The sequence below is a fragment of the Salvelinus sp. IW2-2015 genome, unplaced genomic scaffold (genome assembly GCF_002910315.2).
Source record: "Salvelinus sp. IW2-2015 unplaced genomic scaffold, ASM291031v2 Un_scaffold4354, whole genome shotgun sequence".
Taxonomy (NCBI): domain Eukaryota; kingdom Metazoa; phylum Chordata; class Actinopteri; order Salmoniformes; family Salmonidae; genus Salvelinus; species Salvelinus sp. IW2-2015.
Window position 1 is genome coordinate 1,065 of NW_019945625.1, and position 24,896 is coordinate 25,960.

The 24,896-nt window shown below is 43.3% G+C and overlaps 1 protein-coding gene and 1 non-coding gene across 2 annotated transcripts in view; both read left to right on the forward strand.

The window, feature by feature from the left end:
• Positions 1-11,371: 11,371 nt before the first annotated feature.
• LOC112077170 (nucleosome assembly protein 1-like 1-B) overlaps positions 11,372-24,896 on the forward strand; it is a 19,835-nt gene continuing 6,310 nt past the window's right edge. Inside the window, 5 exon segments of the mRNA XM_024143745.2 lie at positions 11,372-11,463; positions 17,389-17,427; positions 19,666-19,754; positions 21,278-21,380; positions 24,639-24,780. Of these exon segments, the coding sequence (XP_023999513.1) occupies positions 17,411-17,427; positions 19,666-19,754; positions 21,278-21,380; positions 24,639-24,780 (351 nt within the window). The 5' untranslated portion in view covers positions 11,372-11,463; positions 17,389-17,410.
• Positions 21,746-21,882, forward strand: LOC112077173 (small nucleolar RNA SNORA57). Its single transcript, XR_002895354.1, has one exon. It is a non-coding gene; the product is annotated as a small nucleolar RNA SNORA57 (small nucleolar RNA).

Sequence of the window (24,896 nt, forward strand, 5' to 3'; positions counted from 1 at the left end):
TGAAACCTTGAAACATACATCTAGGAAGCTGCTCTTTCCTTTATGTTCTGCTTCCACCAATCAGCTACTGACAATAGAAAGCAATGATATTTTAGTTTTTTGTCTTTCCAAAAATGTGATTAAGGGTAGTCGAACCACATAACTTTCAGTATCACAACAGTGAGTCTGGGGGACTTCAAAATGAGCGATAGACTAGAATGAAGATAAAATTGGATGATTGCCTATTGGACGAGCTGGTGGTCAGGGTCATATTCATTTATGTACGACGGTTGGCGAAATATGAGCCAGAGGGAGTAGGTATCCTGCATGGCCCAGGGCCAGCCAAGGGTCACAGTGGCCCCACAGATTCTATCCACACAGATGTAGGATCTTAATTTGATAACTCTTTTGTTGCTGACAATTTTCATGCACAGCACAAAATGCAAACTTGTGCTGTTTTTGAGTTTTAAAAAGGCTTCTAAAATTGAACTTAGCAATGCRAGACTCGATTTACCCTAATGAAAAACCTATCACCTCCTACACAAATCTATTATAATTCACATAATAATTCACATTTCCTGTTGCTGCAGGATTATTTTCCTGCTGTAGCAAACTGGCTCAAATTAAGACCCTACATCTGTACCTGATGTGGAGACCAGTGACTTTTGAGGACACAGAGTACTGGARGGATCTCACTGTACGTCTCTCATCTGGCTGCATTAAATCTTCCACCTCATGTATTGTTGTTGTGAAATGGAAGTGTAGTTTAGATCATTGGTATACAATTCAGTCTATGACTGGGAGCTAACAATACGTGCTACTACTGCTGTACTGTGAGAGAGGAGAGTGGTGGAAATGCGGAGGTAGAGTGACAATGTCAATGACAAAATGACAATCAGTTTGTTTTAAGGGAGATGGAAAGTTGAGTTTACTGGTCATCTCTGATACTTTAATAATCACTTATCACCTCACTGTGAAGGTGGATGAGTTGGATAGGTAGTTACTCCCTTCACAAGAAAGCTCCATTTGCTTCCTCTCCTCATCTCCTTACCTTCATTACCACTGATCTGTAAAAACCATGACAGGTGAAAGCAAAAGGGTGGGAGTCTATCCATTACTTGAATCTGATTCAATGATCATTAAGGAAAGGCGAGGAGAGGAAACCATGACGAGTAATAATATACAGCCTTTGTCTCCTGCATTTGGATGGAATTAGATAGAGGTGTTTTCTGTGGGCATATGGACCCCCCTCACCCCAAGCTGGCAGGGAGGTGGTGAACACACACATGAATAAGTCATCAAACAGGGAGGCGGGGGTCAGGAGGACTGCATCCCAGCAGATAAAACTAGTTGCAGTGACWTCTTTTATGATGTCATGGTCAGGTTGTGTACTGGTTGTATTTCTTCTATTATAAGAAAGGTTTTGTTACATTRTGAAAATARACAAATATAAATATATTTCTGGAGAGCTTATATTACATGGTCTAATTTAATTGGACTTTCAGCTGAACGTGGCTGATCGGTTAGGCGCCAGCGGGAATGGACATACTTGGCTGCACAACACTTTAATGCAAACCTGTCTCTGTGAGAGGTGAGAGGGATTACAGAAGCGCTTGGTGAGAGGGAAGCAGAGGCGGAAGAAGAATAGCGGCCCTCTCATCGTGGCACTATCACGACTCAGGATATGACCCAGATGCAGATACGGGAGGCGGATAGTACAGTTCTCAAGATGATTTATTAGAAACAGGGGCAGGCAAAGGTTTGTGATCAGGTCAGAGTCAGGCAGGCACAGGACGGCAGGCAGAATGGTCAGAACCGGGAAAAACTAGGAAACAGGAAGGCGGGGGGAATGAACGCTGGTAAGACCTGACAAGACAAGATGAACTGGCAACAGACAAACAGAGAACACAGGATAAATACCACAGTGGATAATAGGAAGATGAGCGACACCTGGAGGGGGTTGGAGACAAGCACAAAGACAGTGAAACAGATCAGGGTGTGACGGCACATCTATTTTTAAGGGCTGTCAAGACGAGGTGGAAGAGTTTATGTCCTGTTCTCACTGTGATCAGGCTGTTAGGGAGAGGACTGTCTTTCTGTCTCTCTGTGTCTGTCCTCTCTGTCTCTCTTTCTTTCTCTCTGTCGGCTTTCTCTGTCTGTCTTTGTGTGTGTGATGGTGTTGTGTGTCTGTCTCTATCTCTCTAACCCAGATGAGTTCCTATGGGAATCTCAGCTGCCAGCTCTCCAGATGTTACTTGATTATTTGGGGGGAGGGGATGAGAGGGTCCATGTTGAGGCTTAAATCTCTCTGTAACAGGGACATGGTTTGTCCCCTCTCTGACCCATCTAAGCTTGCATGTCACTGTTCTGCCTCCCAAAAACATGTTCACTGGGCATTATGTAATGAGGGTTTACATCATGTGCTATAGCCTAGTTAAGAATCTATCAAGTCTCTTGTGTAAGCTGGGAAGGCCAGGCAGACAGGCTCTCTATGCCAGTTTTCCTCTGCTCCCTCCTACTCTTTCTCTCTCAACTCCTCTCCTCTTTCAAACCTCCCTCTATTCTTCCTCTCCTTTAGAGCGTGTGTGTGCATACACAGGATACTCGAAGGTCACGACCCATTCTGCAGCACAGCATTCTCTCCCCTGGGCGGCCAGCCACATGTGCCCCCTGAGTATCTGTGTTGAGGATAGTGTGTGTTGAGTGTGCATCAGCTCTCAGATGTGATGATTCCAGACCAGTAGTGTCTGTCCTGTCCTGATACACGTCATTACTTGGTCCTCTGTCCTGAAGATGTGGTCTTGTGTGGTTAGCTAGTAGGAATGGCACTAGCAATGCCAGAATAGTTGGTTTCATACCATACAAAAAGGCCTCACTGTTGTAGTTGCTTTGGATAAGCAACTGCTAAATGTTGTATGTTACTAAGGGACACTTCAGGATAAGTATCCCTCAAGAATGTACTTTCATTTCTACTATTGATTTCATATCAAAAATTACTCAAATATTATAGTATTTATTATTTGGAAGGGACATAATAGAACACAGACATCAGAAACAACAGAACAACAAGTTCTTCAACTCATACTGTGTGCATTGGTTTCGCTAGTGTGTCTGCCTGCCAGAGAGCCCTTCTGACAGCAAGATGAGCTCCAAATTTAACAGATGTCGTTGTAAAACTGCCTGTGAATAGACAACAGACGTATGCCCTAATCCTCTGTGTCAGGAGACTAAGTGGATTAAGTTATCGCTGACTGGTCAGCAAAGCCATTCGGAGGAGGCAAATTAGCATTGAAAAGTAACGCTTGCCGCACTTAACATTTGCGTGTGCCTTGTGCGACATAGGGCCCACAGGTCCAAAGTAGTGCACTATATTAGGGATAAGGGGACATTTGGAACACATCCTTTAGCTTGTTAAAGATGGTATTGTTCATGTAACAGTGGTGTGGTGTTGGTGTTTCCCCAGATATGACTCCATTCCCTACAGAGTCGCTTTGGAGCAGTGGAAGAATTCCAAGGCTCTGCGTTAAGAAACAAAGTGTCTGGAATAAGTTGTGGAATAACTTTTCGTGAGCCCTTTATATAACAATCTGAAAGGGAGGGAAATGGAGAGAAAGGTCCTTTGGTGATCCTGTGCCAAGTGATAATAAAAAAATACATCACACTAATATCAAGCCAATTGTCTCTTTTCTTCACTGCTCAAAAAGAAGTCGGCCTCCTTTAGTTTCCCACGACACACAGTATGCATACAGCAGTGGCGGCTGGTGGGAGAGCTATAGGAGGATAGGCTCATTATAATGTCTGGAATGAATAAAATGTAACAGTCAATCATGTAGTTTCCATATGTTTGATGTTATACCGTTCCATTATTCCATTCCAGCCAATACAATGACCCGTCTTCCTATAGCTCCTCCCACCAACCTCCTCTGGCATACAGCCATTCCCGAACCTCTCTCTCCTTTGTATCTCGCACACTGTAGAGCTGGTGCTATCACCCTTGAGCTAATAATGACAGTGGTGATTAAACAATCTTGGATGTGCCTATTCGCCCGCCTACCTGGGCCCCCTGCTGTCCCCGCTCGTCCGGCAAAGGGATGTGTCATCATCCCCCTGGCCATGAGCCACAGGTTGGGCGAGAGCGGGAGAAAGCGAAGTGTGGGAGCTCCCACGAAGTGTTAAACAGAGAACCGACTGGCATGAGTCTGGCAATTACATCTTCTGGCTGTCTATAGATAAGGATCTTAATTTGATCGCTCTGTTGCAAGATAGATTTCCTGCATGCAGGACTGTCAGATCGTCTTGATGTGGAAGAGAGGACCAAAACGCAGCGTGTGGAATACATCTTCTTTTAATGAGGGAAAAAACAAACACTTACAAAATGAACAAAACAAACGTGAGCTAAACCGACTAAGTGCACACATGCAACATAGACAATTACCCACATTAACCTAGTGCCTATGGCTGTCTTAAATATGGCTCCCAATCAGAGACCATTATGACATCTGTCTCTGATTGAGAACCATTCAGGCAACCATAGACACAGCTAGACACCTACACTAAACACAAACCCATCTACTCTACTTAACCCCCTAAACCATACAACCACCCTAGACAATACAAAAACACATACATTCCCCATGTCACACCCTGACCTAACTAAAATAATAAAGGAAACAAAGAATACTAAGGCCAGGGCGTGACAAGGACATTTTTAACTTGTAGTGTATTTGAATTTTTAAAAGGCTTTTGAAGTTTGATTTTCCCTTATGAAAAATGTATCAACCCCTATAAAAATGTCCATTAAGGATAGGATAGGATAGGATTATTTTCCTGCTGTAACAAACTGGCTCAAATTAAGACCCTGCATCGGTATATGTTATCTCCTCTAACAGCGGAGAGAGGAAGCATTCTAGTCAGGGTTTTGAAGTCTATGTGATAGGCTAGATTATAGCCTGGTTGTCTGTAGTGTGGAGGCTAAAGAAAGGATTCTCTCTACTTTAGTGTCACAAAAAATAGTCTGTCAACCAAAAATAAAATATTCATTCAAGTGCTCTGGTGTGGCCCCTTGCCAGCCCTCAATGAGATGATGTGCTCTAAAGTCACAGTCATGTTCCCTCACCAATGACAATAGCTACATTATCTTTCTATTAGAGTCGATTAAACGGTTGTTATTGGGTAAATATTGATTATGCCAACTCTGCAGTCTGGACCAGTGTTCCTGGGGTTCAAGTGGTTCTCTCTCTCTTTCTCCATTGTATAATAAAGCAAGGTGACGAAGGCCTTTATCTGTTTGATATTGTCTTGAACAGCTGGCTCCCAAACAGTGAATGAGGCATTTTTTMTCAATCATGCCAGCTAACAGGCCATATCTGTCCCGATGCACTCTCCCCGGGTCCGAAGAAAGCGGATGTTTACAGTTTTCAGGGATGCAGTATTTTCAACCKAACTTTMTTTTTCCCTGAAAACAACGGAAGTGGGGACTCCGCTCAGGGGTCTTCTTACGCCTGCTACGTTAGGTTATTAACCTCGGTTATTATTAAAGACAGKCGTAAAAAGACATCTGAGYKGAGTTCCCACATCCGGTTTTCAGCGGGAAAGGAAGCTTGGTTGAATTAGCTGTATCCCTGAAAACCGGATGCATCCGGTTGTTGGCAACTCCRCTAAGGGTGGTCCTGATGCTGGAAGAGGTATTTTGCCATTGGCTGCTTTCTGTCGAGACATTCTTTTAAATGTACACCTTGTTGCCAGGAAGTCGGCATCTGTYCGRACTGTTAATGCAGGTCATTAAACTTTAGAAACAATGTCCTCCTTGCCTCACATGGTAATCACCCAAGGGCCCATTTTAGTGCCAAATAATATAATCACTGAGGAATTGCAGAAAAAATCCTCTGTTGGAATATTCATGTAGCGACAACTCCGGGTGCATCCCAAATAGTACCCTATTCCCTATGTAGCGCACTACTTTTGGCCATGACTCTGATCAGAAGGAGTGCACTATGTAGGGTAAATACTGCCATTTAGGAACACCAGGCTGTGACTGGAGTGATGCCTTCAATTGGTCTGAAACACCACGGTCCATTTGTATATGGTTGTGTGGTTAAATAATCAATTGACGGTGCGGTGGTGTGAGAGGTAGAGCCTGGGTATAGCAATTTGCCATCTGATGAATCATGTATTCTTATGCTCTCTGCCCGCTGCTCTTTAAGGCCCTGGTTCTCCAGTCAGAAGGCATTTCTCCTAATGGTGCTTCAACATGCTCCTCATAATGGTTCATTAGTTGTGAGTCACAATCACTGCAGCTCCCTGTTTATTCTGCTCCCTTTATCCCTTCTGATCAGGAGAAAGAGGAAGCCTATGGGAGGAAAGAAAAGGTTGGAGAACAGCTTTATAGTTGATGAGATGGATGGGTAGGTTTTTGCATCTGTTTCTTTAAAATACAAAATGTAACCTAGTTTATTTTGTAGCTGTGCAGCCACTTCATATGAAATAGTCTGATACTACTCTGAGCATACTGTGATAATGTGGCAGTGGATGGCTAAGTGCATCACTACTGCCTTCCTACCAAGTATTTAGCCATGGATCCGAAATGCCTAGGCTTCTTTTGGGCCAGTGGTATTAACAGTGCTTCAGGGTTGTCAGTTGGAATTTCCTCTCTGTCACAACTACAGGGGGATGTTAGAAGGTCGGAGGTTGGAAATTGATGGAAGGTTGGAATGGATCTGACGGGAAGGTTGGGATGTTGGAAGGTTAGAATGTTGGGATGTAGAAGGTTGAAATGGAAGGTTAAAGCGGAACTGATGGAAGTGGGATGTTGGAAGGTTAGAATGTTGGGATGTTAGAAGGTTGAATGGAAGTTAAAGCGGATGATGGAGTGAATGACTGACTGGAAGGTTGGGATGTTGGAAGGTTAGATGTGGGATGTTAGAAGGTTGAAAGGAAGGTTAAAGCGGAACTGATGGAAGGTTGGGATGTTGGAAGGTTGGACATGGAACTGACTGGAAGGTTGGAATGTTGGAAGGTTAGAATGTTGGGATGTTAGGAAGGTTGAAATGGAAGGTTAAAGCGGAACTGATGGAAGGTTGGGATGTTGGAAGGTTGGATGGAACTGACTGGAAGTTGGGATGTGGAAGGTTGTGTGATGTAGAAGGTTGATGGAAGGTTAAGCGGAACTGATGGAAGGTTGGGATGTTGGAAGGTTGGAATGGACTGACTGGAAAGTTGGATGTTGGGAGTTAGATTGCGGATGTAGAAGTTGAATGAGTAAAGCGGAACTGATGGAAGGTTGGGATGTTGGGAGGTTGGATGGAACTGACTGAAGGTTGGAATGGAAGGTTGTATAGAACTGACCGGAAGGTTTGAATCTGGGTGTTGGAAGGTTTGAATGGAACTAACAGTTGGAAGGGCTGTATATTGGTACCATTAGACTTCCAGGTGAGTGGATTTAGGAAACATACTGTACAAGGGAAATCGTCTCCCCTCTTGAAAATGAAAAGAGCTCTCAACCTTTAAATGTGGTGCATCTTGTCAGATCCCCAGACTCCAAGGCACCATCACTAATCATGCGTTCACTTCTATGTTTCCAGGTATGTGCTTTTCCACAGCATTTGTGTGTGCAACCAACAATGACCAGAATCGTCCATGGGGGTACGAGTTCATTGGCGGGTCAGAGGTTATGTCATAGGTCCTCCCATTTAGGTGAATACTCTTTTTCTATAAAATGTTGCAGATTGGAATTTTCCATCTTGTGATTGGTTGAGTATAGGCAATAAATGGATAAGTTTAGAAAGTAATTACAATTGGGTAAGGTTATATGGGTTGGATTAAGTTTGGGTAAGAAATGTTACAGGTTAAAATTAGAGACCAGGTTAAGGGTTGGGGTAAGATTAGAAAACAAATTAAACCACACGGGATTCGAACTAGCAATATTGTGTATGGGAATCCACTGTAAGCTCCACCCACTGACGCTTGAACTTTCATCCACTCAGCTAAAATGTGGAAGTCAAAATACTTGGAAAAAACCTCATTTTATCATAGTTCCGTAAGTACGACTGAAAATCATGTCACCACTGAAGCAGTCGTATTTCAGTGTCTTGGCGTTATCATTTTGCGATACATAATTGGCTTCAAAACTTATCTCGCTTATCTCTTCCCTTTGTGAAGTCCCTTTGTTAATAATGCATAGTCGCGTGAAACGTAAATGTTTGACTTGAATGCATTTGCATTAACTACCCTGTGTGTATTTCCCTCTCCCTCTCATCCAGGTCAGTGCACTGTGTTGGGAACAAAGCGGGCCTATGAATACACTTCTAACTTGATAGGTAGTGTGAGTTACCTGTACCAGGTAACAGTAGTGTGAGCAGTTGCCAGAAATACTATGCTTCGAAAGAACCGAGACATTTGGAATAGCATTTACAAGACCTCCTTCATTTACATGGGTATTGATGCATTACCAAACTCGTTTTTCATTCACCCAACATATACCACATTTGTTCTCCCAATTACACAAAACCAATTTGTTTTTTATACGCATCACTTCCTTTTTGTCAAACTGTTTTTTTCATGTTGCTTATATCCAATTAATTTTGCAGGAGTACCTACTCTGAAATTACAAAATTCACATTTTTAAGCAAAATGGACACCCACCCATGGCCATCCACTAGGCACAGACATCAGTTCAATGTCTTGTTTTCATTTGGTTGAGTTGTGAACTAACGTGAATTCAATAACAACAAAAATTGCCGTGTTCTTGGATTAAGGTAAAACATTTGGTGAAAAAGTTCTATCAGTTTTCAGCGTTGATTCAACGTTGTCACTTGGTTTTTTTGTGGAAATGAGGTGGAAACAACATTGATTCCACCTGTTTTGCCCAGAGGGAGTGAATGTCATGCATTGACTACAACACCATGGATTGGATACTCGTTATGTCTTAGTCGGAACTAGGAAACTCTGAAATTTCCGACTTGCTAACTGGTTGATCGTGGCACGTGTATAACTACAACCAGTTAGCAAGTCAGAGTTTCCTAGTTCCGACTAGCACTTGAACGCGGAAATATTTAATATCCTTTCTATATAGGTTGTGTTTTGAAACTATTTCATCGTTCGAACGCTGTACCTGATTTACAATAGAAAAGCTAAAACTTGTCATTGTGAAAAAGAATTATTGTTCTTAAGTGCCTTACCTGTGTAAATGAAAAAATAAATAAACAACATCAAGATGAGCAATAGGGGGACTTGAACAGTGTGTTTATCACCCTATTTACTTATGAGAGGTTGTCTATGAAGACTATCTGCTGAGACAATGTGGTAAACAGGAGACCAGAAGTGTCACACGATTTCTGTTTTTTTTAACGTGTCAAACATTTTGAAACGTTTTCCCGTTGCGTGCACTAATGAACACTACCTATCAGTTTTAAGATAAAAATGTACTCAACTTAATGGACTGAAACAGGGAGGGACAACCTGGACTTGTTCAATAGGAAACTCTGATTTCTGTTTTCCGTGTCAAAACATTTTGAAACGTTTTTTGTTGTATGCCGTAATGAACACTACCCAGGAATTGTAAAGATCAAATTTACTCAACTCAATAACATGATATACAATACACTTGAATAAAGCTCTACTTTGTCACATTGAAATAATAAATAGACTTATTAAACAGTGAAGGGGTCCTGGTATTTATTTATTTTTATTTAACCTTTATTTAACTAGGCAAGTCTCTAACACTCTCTGATTCTCTACAATTGATCAATGGGCACCAGTAATGATTTGTATCACACAAATAAATTATTTGGTCGGTGCTTATTTTTTGTCCTGTTTCAGGAAATGTGTTTTTTTCTTCAAATTCAAACGCCCCCTGAGACACCCTCGGATAATGGGGTCACAGCCAGCCATTAGGGTTAAATGTCTTGCTCAAGGGCACCGATTGATTTTCCCCCCTTGTTAGCTCCCCTAGCAACCTTTCAGTCACTGTCCAACGCTCTAACCGCTAGGCTACCTGCCGCGGTTATTGGCATCAATGGTATTCACTGAATGTGAATATCCACATCAGGAGCCCCTTGTCTTGGGGCCATGGCAGTTTTGATGAGTCATGGTGCTACCAACTGTGCACAACATAAAACATAAATGTCAGAGTAAAGTGTATGCTCCATGGGATCATTCTATTAATACTGAAGAGCTATGATCCTCTTCTTAACCATAAGGAAGCAGGATCACTTGACAACAACTACAGTCAGGTACAAACACATAGAGATTATATAATTCATGAATATATATATAGGATCTCTATGGGTGCAATAGTCAGAAATTCATATACAATATCTGTTGTTGGAGCTAAAACACTCAAAACAATTATTGAGTAATAACTTATGAATGCAACAACCATCTGTTATGCTGCGGTGCGCAACAGGCGTTGTAAAGTGTCAGTATGAATGGGAAGTGTTTTTGGACAGGCACCCACATGTGGGAAAGACTTCCGCCAATTGGAAGATTTGGATCACACTTATGACTTTTGGGCACTTATCTAAAACTGCTCTCAGTGTAGAATCTTTGTGGGGCCTAGTGGAGTAATAGTCAGTCTATAGGCCTCTTGTATGATTCACACTGTAATCCTCACATGTTGCCTAAAACTGAGTCTGGAGTCAAGAGCAAACAATGCAATATTAGTTTACTACATGAGTTAACAACTCTTATGGTGTTGCTAGGGTTAGGATTATCAAATCACCACCACTGACTATCCTTCCTCACAGGCTGTGGGCAGTATTCACTCTATCCTGAAGTGTCCACCTAGCGTACAGAGCAGCTTCTCCGATGTGCAAGAGAACTACAAATCCCACTGCTGCCACCAGTAATAGCAGGCAGCTGGAAGCTGCATTGGGGGACTCGAACCGTGGAGCATGTGCTTCAGAAATAACGTTTCTAATTGACAGTATCACAAAAGCCTGGGCCTCTGGGCAGGAGAACGCTCACATCGGTTAAACAGGTAGACTATGGGCCTGGCATAACCGGCGATCAAAATGAAGCCTTTTGAGGATCAATTCTATGACCAAAGGCTCTTTCTGATTCATATCAACTCATGGTACCAGCATTCAAGACAAGTCTAGGTGAATATATGTCATGGTTTGCTTTAATCCCCCACAATCACCCTTCTAATTRGACCATATTGTCTGGGACCCAGGGAAATTGCACGTTGCTATGGTCAGGTTGGCATGGTGACATAAAATATGATGCAAACATGCATCTTGCAGAAGAAATTGTTTTATGGTGGAATGACTAGACATATCTGATGACGATGGTGACAGAACACTTCAACAAATATTCTTTACCGGCCCCTCCCATAGACTTAACGTTGCCCTGGTTTACGTGATGACGCTTGATGTATATGAGCGCAAGCGGCGGGATCGTTCTCTCTTTTACCGCCATAAGAGCGGAGTCTTTTTCTTTGGGACCGCTTCACTGCGTAGATCCACCTAGTCAAGCCGCCAGCTAAAGGTAAGAGAATGACTTGAAATCACCTTAGCTTGGTCTTTAGCAATACAACAGAGTGGCGCATATATATTGTACTCTTTGATGGGTACGAATATGGGGTTGTTCTTATCGTCTTGAACTAAATATTTGTGTGGATGTAGTCGGGAAGAATAGCACGGTAGCTTGCCAGCTAACTAAGCCGGATGGCTAGTAGCAGCCATTGAGAGACGAGAGGCTCCACCATGATGCGTTAGCTAGCTAACGATACATGCATGATGATGAAAATTGCTAATTTTCCGCCCTTTCGAGACGTTGTATTGTAAATACAAACGCCGTAACGTTATTGTGACAATTCATCGTAATTTGCATCATTCAGATATTGGTTTAATCGGATGTCGTGTTTTTTTATTTAGACTTGACCTTATTTATTGACTAGCCTTAGGGAGGGTAGGTAAGTGATGGGAGATGTGGCGGGTACAAGTTTCTGTGTCTGATCACTGTTCGAGCTAACTAGCAGGCTACACTCTAAAATGGAACGCGTATGTCTCCGTCTTTTCACGTGACTTTTGACATGTTTGTAGTTGGCTGGCTTATTTCGATAGCCACATAGCTAGCTAACGGTTCTCTTATTTTGGTTTTTAATATTATTTGAGGGTTCCAATATTTGCCCAGCAGGTCACGTTGCCAGTTAAATATGGACTGTCACTTGATACTTGCCCAATGAAAGTGCGTATGCCAAACTAACGTTAGCTAGGTAGCTGTAACTAGATAACGTTAGTTAACTTGCTGGATAAGTAGATAGCTAGCTGAAAACATGCACAACCAGTTAGCTAACGTTACCGCAAATGTATCCATTATAGGTCATGTGGTAGCTAACTAGCTAGATACGACGGAATGGTGTAATTTGTACGTTTCAATGGTAGGTTATGTAGTTAGCTAAATTCATATGCTGCTTAACAGCTAGCTGGCTGCCGGCTTTCTTTGTGGGTGAGAGCCATTGCTCATAGCTTGCCTTGAGCATGCAACACGTGGTCGCTGGGTTTGAAAGGCTCGTTGAAGGGATGTATGTGTACCATCGGGGGATTTCAGTCACTGAAGACTTGCTATTTTCAATTTGTTAGTAATGCATTGAGTTAGTTACACTCAAACAATAACAATGTTTCAGCTGATATCACATCTAAAGCTGCCTTTGTTTCTGCCAATGCTTATCAATGCAACACAACTAGAAATGATTCGTTAGACATTCTACCTTTAGCCACAGTTTAAGCTAGCTATAGTCTATAGCTAGATCGTTTTTTTGACTGCTACAGCCTACTTGGCTGTGATTTGTATGGTTAACTTTTGTCAAGAAATGAGGGTGAACCAACTATTGTCGCAACYTGTAGAATGGATATTGGTCCTGATGACTCCTGCTAAGGCGACATTACATTTTTKTTTGAGAGAAAATGCCWTAATGGTATAAGTTAGAATTAAACCATTTTTGATCGTGCTATGGATGATGGCTGTTCTGGTATTGATGTCTCAGATGCTTTGTCTTTTTTGTTTTGAGGCAGACATCTGCTACTCATGAACACATGGCATTTTTATGACCCCATCAATTTGAGTTCTAATGACCCCTTTGTGAAACTGGCATGAAGAGTTTAAGTAGTCAATTGATTGAAAGGTTTTCCTGGAACTGTTGCGGAAACAAAACTCACTGACAGTGTTGGAAGCTACTCTTAAAATAGTTGCCCCTGCTATCAATTACTTCACACTGGAAGTTTACTGCAAAATGCTAAGTTACTAGTTGAACAAAAATATAAACCCAGGTACAGTTTTGGTCCCATKTGTAATGAGCTGAAATAAAATATCCCAGAAATTGTCCTTACACACAAAAAGCTTATTTCAATTAAATGCACAAATTTGTTTACATCCCTGTTAATAAGCATTTCTCCTTTGCCTATATTTTTTTTATTTAGCTAGGCTAGACAGTTAACACTTCTTATTTACAATGACTGCCTAGGAACAGTGGGTTCCCTCTTGTTCAAGGGCAGAACCACCAATTTTCTTTACCTTGTCAGCTCAGGGATTCGCTCTTGCAACCTTTCGGTTACTGGCCCAAAGCTTTGGCCATGAGGCTACCTGCTGCCCCAGGTAGCCTAGGTAATCCATCCACCTGACAGGTGTCTTGTCAAGAAGTCAATTAAATGCTGGGGACAATAAAAGGCCACTAAAATGTACAGTTTTGTCACAACACAATGCTATAGATGTCTCAAGTTGAGGGGGTGTGCAGTTGGTATGCTGACTGCAGGAATGTCCACCAGAGCTCTTGCCAGAATTTAATGTTAATTTCTCTACCTTAAGCCACCGCCAATGTCATTTTTAAAGAATTTGGAAGTACGTCCACCCAGCCTCACAACAGCAGACCACGTGTAACTAGGCCAGCCCAGGACCTCCRTATCTGGCTTCTTCACCTTCGGGATTGGATGAGACCTGGACAGCTGATGAAACTGAGTAATTCTGTCTGTAACAAATCCTTTTTGTGGGGGACAAACTCAATCTGATTGGCTGGGCCTGGCTCACCAGTGGGTGGGCATATGCCCTCTCAAGCCCACCCATGGCTGCACCCCTGCCCAGTCATGTGAAATCCATAGATTAGGGCCTAATGTATTTCAATTGACTGATTTCCTTATGAACTGTTATGCAGCAAAATCGTTAATTGTTGCCTTTTTGTTCAGTATACATGTAGTTCACTATTCCCCAACACTATCTCGAGTTATGATTCTAGTCTGCTCTGACAGTGGTGCGTTCTTTACACATCGATATATCAACAACATGCCTCAAGCGTTAGTGGCATGCCTAGTAGGACTGTTTTAGATGCAGTTTGGATCTTCCTAAATCTATTTCATCAGAGGAAAGCCCAGTATCAATGTCAGACTGAAATGCACTCAGTGTGTCTGTATTTGAATGGTGTTGCTATTTTCAAGCTTTTTATGGTTATTAAGAGCTCTGGCATTGGCTATTGGTGGGGAATGTTTGATTTGTTCCCTGGCCAGACGTCGTAATGTGGTCTCATAGTGTTTTACAGGTCGATCCAAATGGTATTGTTCACACTTTCAAAAATATGATTATGGTAGTGCTGTGTGTGGTTTTGTAATTTCAATGACCAAAGATTTGGTCTGGAATTATCCTCTTTTTGGTCCCTCTGCCTGGTAATCTCCCCTTCAGCTGCTTAACATTTGATTTTTGGACAGCTTTTCAGTTGGCCTATTTAAACTGCAGGTGAGTGATGGGCAGCCTGTGCGATTCTTAACCAATGGGCACAAGCCATTAGGAAGGTGAGAGAGAAGAGGAGCTGCTGAAAATGGAGACAGTCGTGCATTTCAGACATTGCAGGCCAGGTCTACATCAGCACTGTTAACCTTTCTAGGACACCCCACAACATTCCGCTGAAAAGGCAGCGTGGGAAATTAAAAAAATATTTTGGGAAATGGTTAACTTTCACACAATAACAAGTCCAATACAGCAAATGAAAGAAACATCTATTATTCTACCCATCGTGTCCGATTTAAAAATGCTTTACAGCGAAAACACAACATGATTATGTTAGATCACCGCCAAGTCCAAAAAACAACAACCATTTCCCCAGCCAAAGACAGGAGTCACAAAACGCAGAAATAGAGATATAATGAATCACACCTTTGATCTTCATCAGATGACACTCATAGACATCATGTTACACAATACGTGTATGTTTTTGTTCGATAATGTGCGTATTTATATCAAAAATCTCAGTTTACATTGCCGCCATGTTCAGAAATGCCTCTGAAATTGCAGAGAGCCACATCAAATAACAGGAAATACTCATCATAAACGTTGATGAAAGATACATGTTTTACATTGAATTAAAGATGCACTTGTTCTTAATGCAACCGCTGTGTCGGATAACAAAAAACTTTACGGAAAAAGCACACCATGCAATAATCTGAGACGGCGCTCAGAAATAACAAAATTTCTCCGCCGTGTTGGAGTCAACAGAAATACGGAATACATCATAAATATTCCCTTACCTTTGAATCTTCATCGGAATGCACTCCAGGAATCCTAGTTCCAAATAAATTGTTGTTTTGTTCGATAATGTCGGTATTTATGTCCAAGTAGCTGCTTTTGCTAGCACGTTTAGTAAACATATCCAAACGCTCGCGCCGGTCCAGGAGAACTCGGACGGAACCGTCAAAGTTATACAACAGGTCGAATAAACCGTCAAGCTAAGTAGAGAATCAATCTTCAGGATGTTATCATATATCCATAAACGTTCCAGCCGGAGCATTCCTTCGTGTCTTGTAGAAGTTATGGAACGCAAGGCGATATCATGAGAAAGCGCGTGACCAGGAACTGGCAATCTGCCAGACCACTGACTCATTCCCCTCTCATCCGGCCCACAACACAGCATAAGCTTCATTCGACGTTCTACAGACTGTTGACATCTAGTGGAAGGCATAGGAAGTGCAAACAGATCCATATCTTACAGGGATTTGAACAGGCGATGAGTTGAATATCGACCAGACTCAAAATTTCCACTTCCATTGAGTTCTGTTATACTCACAGACATCATTCAAAACGTTTTAGAAACTTCAGAGTGTTTTCTATCCAACAGTAATAATAATAATATGCATATATTAGCATCTGGCACCTGGCAGCTATTAAGATGTGGTATCATTTTGTAATTAGTTGAGTTCACCACATTTTGGGGATACCAGACACTTTGTATATAACTCACCACTTTTTTTAGGCCCATTTGAAGACCACCGTCAACCTAATACCACAGTGGTAAGGAGAACCCTCCAGCAAATCCATCACCTAAAGTCTTTGGAGGTTCGGTCACTGCTGTGGTTGCATCAGACACTGGTGTGAGCTAAAGCTGATCTGGCTCTTGTGTTTCTCCATGTGTACCAACCCTGTGGTAAACATTCTCCCCCGGGGGGGGGGGGGTCTGGAGCCTAATTCAATGCCTAATGTGATTGGACTAAGTGGCTTTTAATTGTCAACCTTTCGTGATGGCCTCTTAACAGCCTGTATGGTTAAAGTTCAAGTCTGAGTGGATCCAGCTGTGTACCTCTTCAATTGTGTTAAGGGTCACTGGCCCTGTGTGAAAGGCCTGTTGGACCGATGGGTGAACTACTAGCTGCGGTCTCTACCCCCTCTAGGATTGGTGCTTTACATAGCTCCAGTCCCCCTCTGCGCTCTCCTCCATGCCAGGAGTTTATTGGGGTGGGGGGTACAGGTCTAAACAGGGCCTTGCTTTGGTGCTGTTATCAGATGGCAGCCCCAGTGTCACCAGCATCCAAAGCCCCAGCCCATGGCACACTGCGGAGCACAGATTATCTCTGCCCACCAAATGAGATGGGCAAGAGGTTGAGATATGTAGGACGATTTAACTAAGGCTTATATTACTTTGCCTCAGCACAGCTACAGGGTTGTCAGTGAGCTGGCGCTTGGGAGTTCTTTCATGTACCATTTTCACTAACCAACATGACAGGGAGCCAAAAACAGCCCTTTTTTGTTTTCATCTGGGAGTGGGAGGAGAAACGGGGGTAGGATTACAGTTGGTGGCCATTTTGCTCTAAGAAAGCAGAGTGCTTGGAATCAGATGTTCAGCCCTCCCGTGGGTGCTTTAGTCCACAAGCTCCTAATGTCAGTTTGCTACACACTGGGATGGAGATGTCCTCAACTCTATTGCTCTATTGAACTTAAGGATATGATATTATTTGCCTGTTGTAAACCTACCATCAAACAAGACGATGTAATGCTAGTCTTGCAAATAAGTCATTAGGGCCTATTTCAATAAATAATCTATTCGCAGAAGCCCTTTGTTTATTGAACATATCGATTTCCTGCTGTGAATTAACAATTGTGTCAAGTAGCATGTATCATACATTGTCTAACTGTCTCTTCCCTTCCCTCCAGCAGCATCACTCGAGACCTGGCTAAGATGGCAGACATGGACAAGTAAGTGCATCCTCTCCATTTGATTGGCTGTGCAGCCTGCGTTCTGTGCTGCAAGGAAAGACACTTATTGCATTAGTGTCCCATACTAAAACAATCCCACCTCTGCATCGTTACCTAGGGCCTTAAAAATTCTGTTTTTTTTCCTTTACATTTCTTGGTGTTTCTTGGTGCCAACACTTGACGGTAGTTTGCAAAACAAATACCCACTGGATTGATGCCAATAATAATATAATTCTGCCAGGTCAGCATATGCTACTTTGTAGTTAGCATTTCATTTAGAATGTTCTTGGGAAAGCCTTTGTGTGTCTACCAGAGTACTTTTTAAATATCATCATTGCTAACAGCTACAAAGTGGTAGATGCGCGAACCGCAACATACTGAGAAGGGAAATTCTCGTTGCCTTTAAGAAAGTTCAGATGCATTCTGTTTATGTCTTATGATTAACTTCTGCTAATTCAATTTCAATTAATTTAGTTGATCCCTACTCATTTAAATTCATGTTTGATTTTAGTTGATTCCCCTATGTCTGGAGTCAGTGTTTCCATCTGTGTTCTCTGCATCATGGATTTAATAGGGCCCAATTACTCCCCCTTTAGTCATTGGTTTAGCTGGAGGTGTGTTGAGGTCTCGTGCGCTGTCAATTTGGCTGTACCTGCTATGGTGTGTAGCCTGGCCAGGAAGCCAACCTGGATTTGAAATGTTGGTAAACACGATCACATTCATTAGTGCGCAGCATAACGTTTCGCAAAGGGAAACTAAAGCAACCTTTGTAGGTTTATACCTCAAGTGCAGCTCAGCCAGCTTGTCTCAGGCAGAAATATGCATATAGTGAAATGCATGTGTGTTTATGTCCATGTGGGTGATTTCCACCCAATTCAGGCCAATGTTTGTGGTCACACCTCCAGGTTATTCCAGAACGAGGCCCCCATCAGCACACTAACCTGTCAAGTTCAGGATCGTTGTGGAGCTCTTGGTTAGCAAGGAAACAATCATGCAGCCAAGTACAGTCTGATTTGTTCACCCAAGGCATCCATCATGTACCAAAAACTATTTGGATAATGGCACAGGAGTGTTGGTGAAATCATGACATTAGTCCAATGCACATACTGTTTAGGAATGCCTTTATCCTTTATCAATTTGGCTTCTAGTAGCTGTATATTAGACACCGGTGGTGTATTTATCAAGCGTCTGGTAGTGTTTATTTTTAGAGCACGTTAATATAATAACATGGGGCCCTGATCCTAGATAGCACTCTTACTCTGAGCTGCTTGGTCCTACGTCCGCAGAGCTGAGCAGTCCTCTTCCCTGGTATCTGATGCAGAGGATGGCCAGTGTCGATCTCACTGCGGAGACGTTTCCTCGCTGGGCTGTGGCTCGGACGTGGCTGTTTACTCAGCCTGGGCTGCTTGGGATGCCATGGCTGGGCTTGGGTTACGCCGGCTCACTTCAGCCACTGGGATGCCATGGCTGGGTCGGGTTACGTGGCTCATCCACGCCACTCAGACACCTCCCTGAGTTTGAGTAATGAGCCTTGACCCTGGTCCAGCAGGCCTGTGGCTGTCTCACACCACAGGGAACAGGCAGACAGTCAACTGTTTATCCCTTCATCTGCCTTTATTATATACGTCCTGACTGACTGCAGGCCTCTGGGTGAAGTTTCCCCTATATACAGGTCTAGCATCAACTTCTTCTCACCCAATCTTAACCTTAACCACTAGTGGGGGGAAAATGCAAAACTGACTCAAGATCAGTGTCTAGGGGTAACTCACCCTATTTTACCCCATGACTAACTGCAGGGTGGATGCTAGCATTTTAGCCTGACGCCACATGGTTGTCATTATGTTGATCTGGGGCTTATTCAGATAGAAATGTATTTTTTTGCACTGGTTCGGAACCTGTTCTGGATCAGTATGAACCGGGTTTAAATCCAGTGTTAGATGAAACTTCAGTGAGGCAGGGGAGCAGTATACCCTTTGTGCTGTGTCCCTGTTCACTCTCTGGGACATTACCTCCTAGCCTGTGTGGAGACCTCTATGTATTAGTATTGTCTGACACACCCCTCCTTTTGTATCTAAGTAATTATTAGAGTTGAGTTTCCCCATTCTACACAATAGATATAATCACATGCCATCTAAACAGTCATTGCTTTTGTAAAATTCCATTCTGAATAAGCCCAGGTGTCTGGTTTTGGCTGATTTTTCTTTTTTTCTCGGTCTCTGTGTGTGTCTGTGTGTGCAGTAAGGACCAGGCTGAGCTGGACCCGGCAGATTTGGAGGACGTGGAGGACGTGGAAGAGGAGGAGACTGGAGAGGACGTCAACAGCAAAGGTAAGGCTCAGCACTACCCACCGAGGAAGCGACTGGGTTTGTTAAACGTTAGATGTCTGTGCCCACCGTGGATTTGACTTCAACTGAACAACCAACAGTGAAATCTGAATCAGTTTGACATGAGCCTCTGCTTGCTGGTCAGTCGTTAATGTTAGAATGACAGTTGAATTAAAATCCTCTGTGCCCACATTGTCTAGGTTTGAAATCTGAATGTTTTTACCTGTCCATGAATGATTAGGAATCATGCGTTGTTTATTAATGAGGTTTAACTGGCAGTTCTTTGTAGACTGAATTAGATGTCTCTCTGCCCCAGGTATTTATAACCCAGAAATGCTTATCGTCTCCCACAGTGATATGTCACAATGATCTCACACACACTTGACAGAGGCTTTCATACGGCCAGAGRCTAACAAATATCCTAATTATCGCCCGATTTCTGTAATGACACTCGTCATCAGTAGAAACGTCCCTTGTCTAGAACCGWTTCAGAACATTTTGCCTTCCCACTCATCCCTGTCCCCGCTCCGCCGCAGCACTGAGTTGTCACTCAGCMGAGGAGTTTGCCATTTCGTCCTTAACGGCACCCTATTCCCCCTATAGTGCACTACTTTTGACTATAGACCCTGCTCAACAGTAAAGCTCTTTAGGGAATAGGGGAGGTTTTGTTGGGACAGGCACAGCAGGGCCCTCAAATCCAAGGCGTGCGGAGTTTAAGCGTGGCGTAGGTAAATCAAGGCAGGCAGCGTATACCTGCTGACTGTAAATTATGCAGCAGCCCTCTGCCTCGTCCCATGGGCAAAGCGTTTGTTCTCCGCTTTGGAAATGTCTCTCTAACAGCTTTTAGGAATAAGTTTGGTGGAAGGGAAGACTTTGATTATAATGCTCCCTCAATGGGCTCTAGTCCAACCTGAGTCTTCAAGCAGAGGCTCGAACAGTCTGACCAACTGACTGTTGATCACTAAGCACATTTTTATCACCGTCTTACTCTGATAGAAATGTCATTATTTTGGAACTGGTTCAGTGTTGGAAGAAAATTTGGCGAGGCAGGGGAGCAGTATACCCTTTGCGGTCTTCCTGGTCGCTCTCTGGGAGCATTGCATCCCAGTCTGTCAGATGTTCTGTGGKGGAAACACAGGGCTCTGTGTCAGTAGTGTGAAGTGACTTCCTTTCCTTGTCTCTCATTCGTCTGCACCAATCTGAAGAGGCTTGACGGGTGGCAGTGTTTTGGCAGTAGCATTCTTCCACCTGTTCAATACTGTCAGATCAGTGAAGATGAAGGAAAGGAGACAAGCGAATGGAGCAACATGTTGACCAACAACCCGGCCCTTTATTTGATTTAGATATTATTATTATTTTTAACTTTGTCTGTCCTTAGTTGACCTAAAAATACTTGGAGTTGCCCGCCCTAGAATTTCTTATGTAGAACTCCCTCCTTCCGTCTCTATCTGTCCGTATGGTGTCTGATGCTGTGAATGGCTGTCMYTGTCTGACGGTAGTGCCTGGCTTTGTCCGTCTCCCCTCAGCTCGTCAGCTCACCGTGCAGATGATGCAGAACCCACAGATTCTGGCCGCGTTGCAGGAGAGGCTGGACGGCCTGGTGGGCTCGCCGTCAGGATACATGGAGAGGTGAGAACCCCAACCAGGAGAGACARTGAGGCTACAGCCATACAGATTGTGGATCGAGACAATCCTTTTTCAATGGGAGTCCTCAGTTGGATGGACAACAGATTGTCCATCAGAAAACCCACTCTGTTTTAGGTCCTGTATGTACTCGTCCGACATAGTTGATTTGAGGTGACGGACAGTGGCTGACTGCATCTACGATTTCCTCAGTGTTCCTGCGACTGACCATCGCCTGACTCTGTCCCATTCTGCAGCTCTGGGGGACTAGCCTAGTTATGCAGCCCTGCTTTAGAAGTTAAGGCTCCAACAGAAGTTCTTCTCACTGAGGTAGTGGTCTTGCTATTTATTTATATATAATACTTTCAAAACCTCCGTTCTTGGCATGCACGCTTTCTCCCTGTACCCGTGTATGTATGTTATGGAGGGATAACAAGGCCAGTGCTATGTCTTCGGTGCCAGAATGTTCCTTGTCTTCTGGTTCTATCCTCAATTCGCTGGTACACCCCTCTGACATGTCTGTGGAAAATGAGTATTGGTTGTTCAGGTTGATAATAGGCTGAATCTAACCTACACCCAAACCGATTTTGAAGGTGCTAGAGGGAAAACTGAAAGTTTCTACACACTCCGTTGCTCTGATTTTAAGGTCGACTGACCAAAACCTCAGCTACTATTTATAGTATAGGTTGACAAAATGGTGATTTAAAAGTTCATCCTCTGGTTCTCTCATCCTTGAGGTAATCACTTATCTGCGCGTGATTGGGTATGTGAAGGTAATGCTTTTCATTCAGGGATTTCCTCAAGGAAGGTTGCCTAGTTACAGTATTCAAAGAAGGCCACTGCTACAGTGATGAGAAGCTGCTGCATTCCCGTTTAAAGCGATGTCCCATAACTGTAGTCCTCTAGGTCTGCTCTGTGCTGGGTTGTCCTTTAATATGCAAATGATTTGGCCATGGTGAGTTGGAGTTGACTCCTTGGCCAATGACTTCACTAAAGAGCTATGGCACAGAAAGACATGATGCCTAGGCACTAGGTGTTCTYGACCCAGTTGTGCACCTCTTGATTTGGTGTTGCAGTGAAACMTGTTTAAAAGCGYTCTCCGCATCTGTGAACCGAGGCCCTATGTATCATTCTCGGAGTAGCGTTGCTGATCTAGGATCAGGTCTCCCTGTCCATGTATTCTTATTCCTTATCTAAAAGGCAAAACTGTTCCTAAATCAGAACTCCTACTCAGACCSTTGATACATACCCCTGATCTGACCCAATGCAGATGGTATTATGGCTCCCTCAAAAACGCACCTTTTGACCAATGGGTAAAATGTTAATTGTGGTCCTAACCTTGTCTATCATAACCCGTTCAAGTTATTTTCGTTTTTAGGGTGGCCAGAATTAGGGCGACTAAATCAATGGAAGCCCGAGGGTAAAATGGTTAAATTGCATTGTCACCTGTGTAAGAATTAAGGCTACTTGAATACCTGACAGGCTCACTTTCCCATTGAGCTCACCATCTTCTCAAATCCACAGGACATAAAACAATAGAGGTAAGATGGATGTTGAGACATGACATGTACTATTTTAGTATACTCTTATTTGAAGTGAATCTTTTTAGAAATGAAAAAAAATGATATACATCACTGAAGTGTCAACCGAGCACTGTGTACAAAACWTTAAGAACACCTGCGCTTTCCATGACAYCTCGACGAGGTGAAAGCTATGATCCCTTATGTCACTTGTTAAATCCAATGGAGACAAGGTATGTGTGCCTTTTTAGAGGCTAAATGGGCAAGGCAAAAGATTTAAGCGCTTTTGAACGGGGTATGGTAGGTGCCAGGTGCACCGGTTTGTCAAGAACTGCAACGCTGCTGGGGTTTTCACACTCCATTTGTGTATCAGTAATGGTCCACCACCTAAAAGACATCCAACCAACTTGACGACTGTGAGAAGCATTGGCATCAGTATGGGTCAGCATCCCTGTGGAACGCTTTCCACACCTGACTTTCTGAATATAATGTTATAGAAAGACCCCACACAAGGACTCAGAACATGAAGAATAATTTGTCTTGGTACAATGTATTTTATAACATAAGGAAGGGACATCTTATCACCACCAAAGCATGTTTTCACCCACTCAGGAAAGAGTGAGTGGACACCCTAAAATCTGTGTAGAAACATGCCATTTTTAAATGAGTCAAGCTGCTCTTGGCATGGGTTTCTTGGCCCAACGTCGTACCAAAGTATTGCAGCGCAGGACATTCTGTCATCTTGATTAATGGAAGTGGCTGTGGTTTTTCTGGCCTCAACATCAACAGATTAATTGTGCCCTCACCATTGGAGCGTGTGGCTGTGATGCGTGCGCACTTCTGCACCTTTACATTTTTTGTTTAGGAGCCCCCCCCCCCCCCCCCCTCTGTCCTAGTGGTTGTGTAGGAGCCCTCCCCCATCCTAGTGGTTTTGTGGGAGCCCTCCCCCATCCTAGTGTTTGTGAGCCCTCCCCCCGTCCTAGTGGTTGTGTGGGAGCCCTCCCCCCGTCCTAGTGGTTGTGTGGGAGCCCTCCCCCCGTCCTAGTGGTTGTGGAGGAGCATGGCTAGGCTGGTGGGGGTTCAATGATCACAAACATCTGTGGTTGAGTTACAATGACCTGATATCAAGCGTCAATGTAAYAGTGCTGATCTAGGATCAGGTCAACCCTATACTTGTTATTTTACTAAATGTGATCCTGAATTAGCACTCAGATGTTTGGTACATACTGCCCCAGAGCTTGTTTTAAGTTGAAGATTCATAGAGAAATGTGAATTCTTGSCAAAGCTGTGTTAATGTGGTTCTGGTCCCTTATTTAATAATGTTTTTTCCTGTCAGTGGATGCCAGTACTTCAGATCTCCTAGCGTCCCATCAGTGGGGTGCTGTGCCAGAGGGGCTTGGCTGTGGTTGCGTAACGCCAGACCTGAGGTGACCAGGCCATTACATAAAACGTTGTTAGTTTTTCTCAATGTCAGTGGAAGTAGTCCTACTTCCTGGTCCAATGGTTGAATTCCTAGCGGCGGGTAAAAGGTCATGCAGTCATTCTCCTTGGCACTGTGTTGCTCTGCATAAAAGCGTCCGTATGCATAGGTCTGCATGCGTAAGTGTTTGTCATTCGTTGGACGTTTATTCCCATTGTCAGAGCGGAGGCTCCAGTATCTTGTTATATACACCATCTTTGGGGACAGTCAAGATGTACTTTTTCACCGTGTGGAATCCTGACGTTTTTCTTTCCCCGTCTCCAGCTTACCAAAGGTAGTGAAGAGACGGGTCAACGCCCTAAAGAACCTACAAGTGAAATGCGCCCACATTGAGGCCAAGTTCTACGAAGAGGTCCATGAACTGGAGAGAAAGTACGCCGCTCTCTACCAACCCCTCTTCGACAAGGTAGGAACACCCCAGTTATGTTCCTTGTATCAATATGATCTCCCATTCATTGCACCTTATAACTGTGCTGCATTTGACTGGGCACTTTGTGCATGGGTTGTTTTCATTGGTGCACA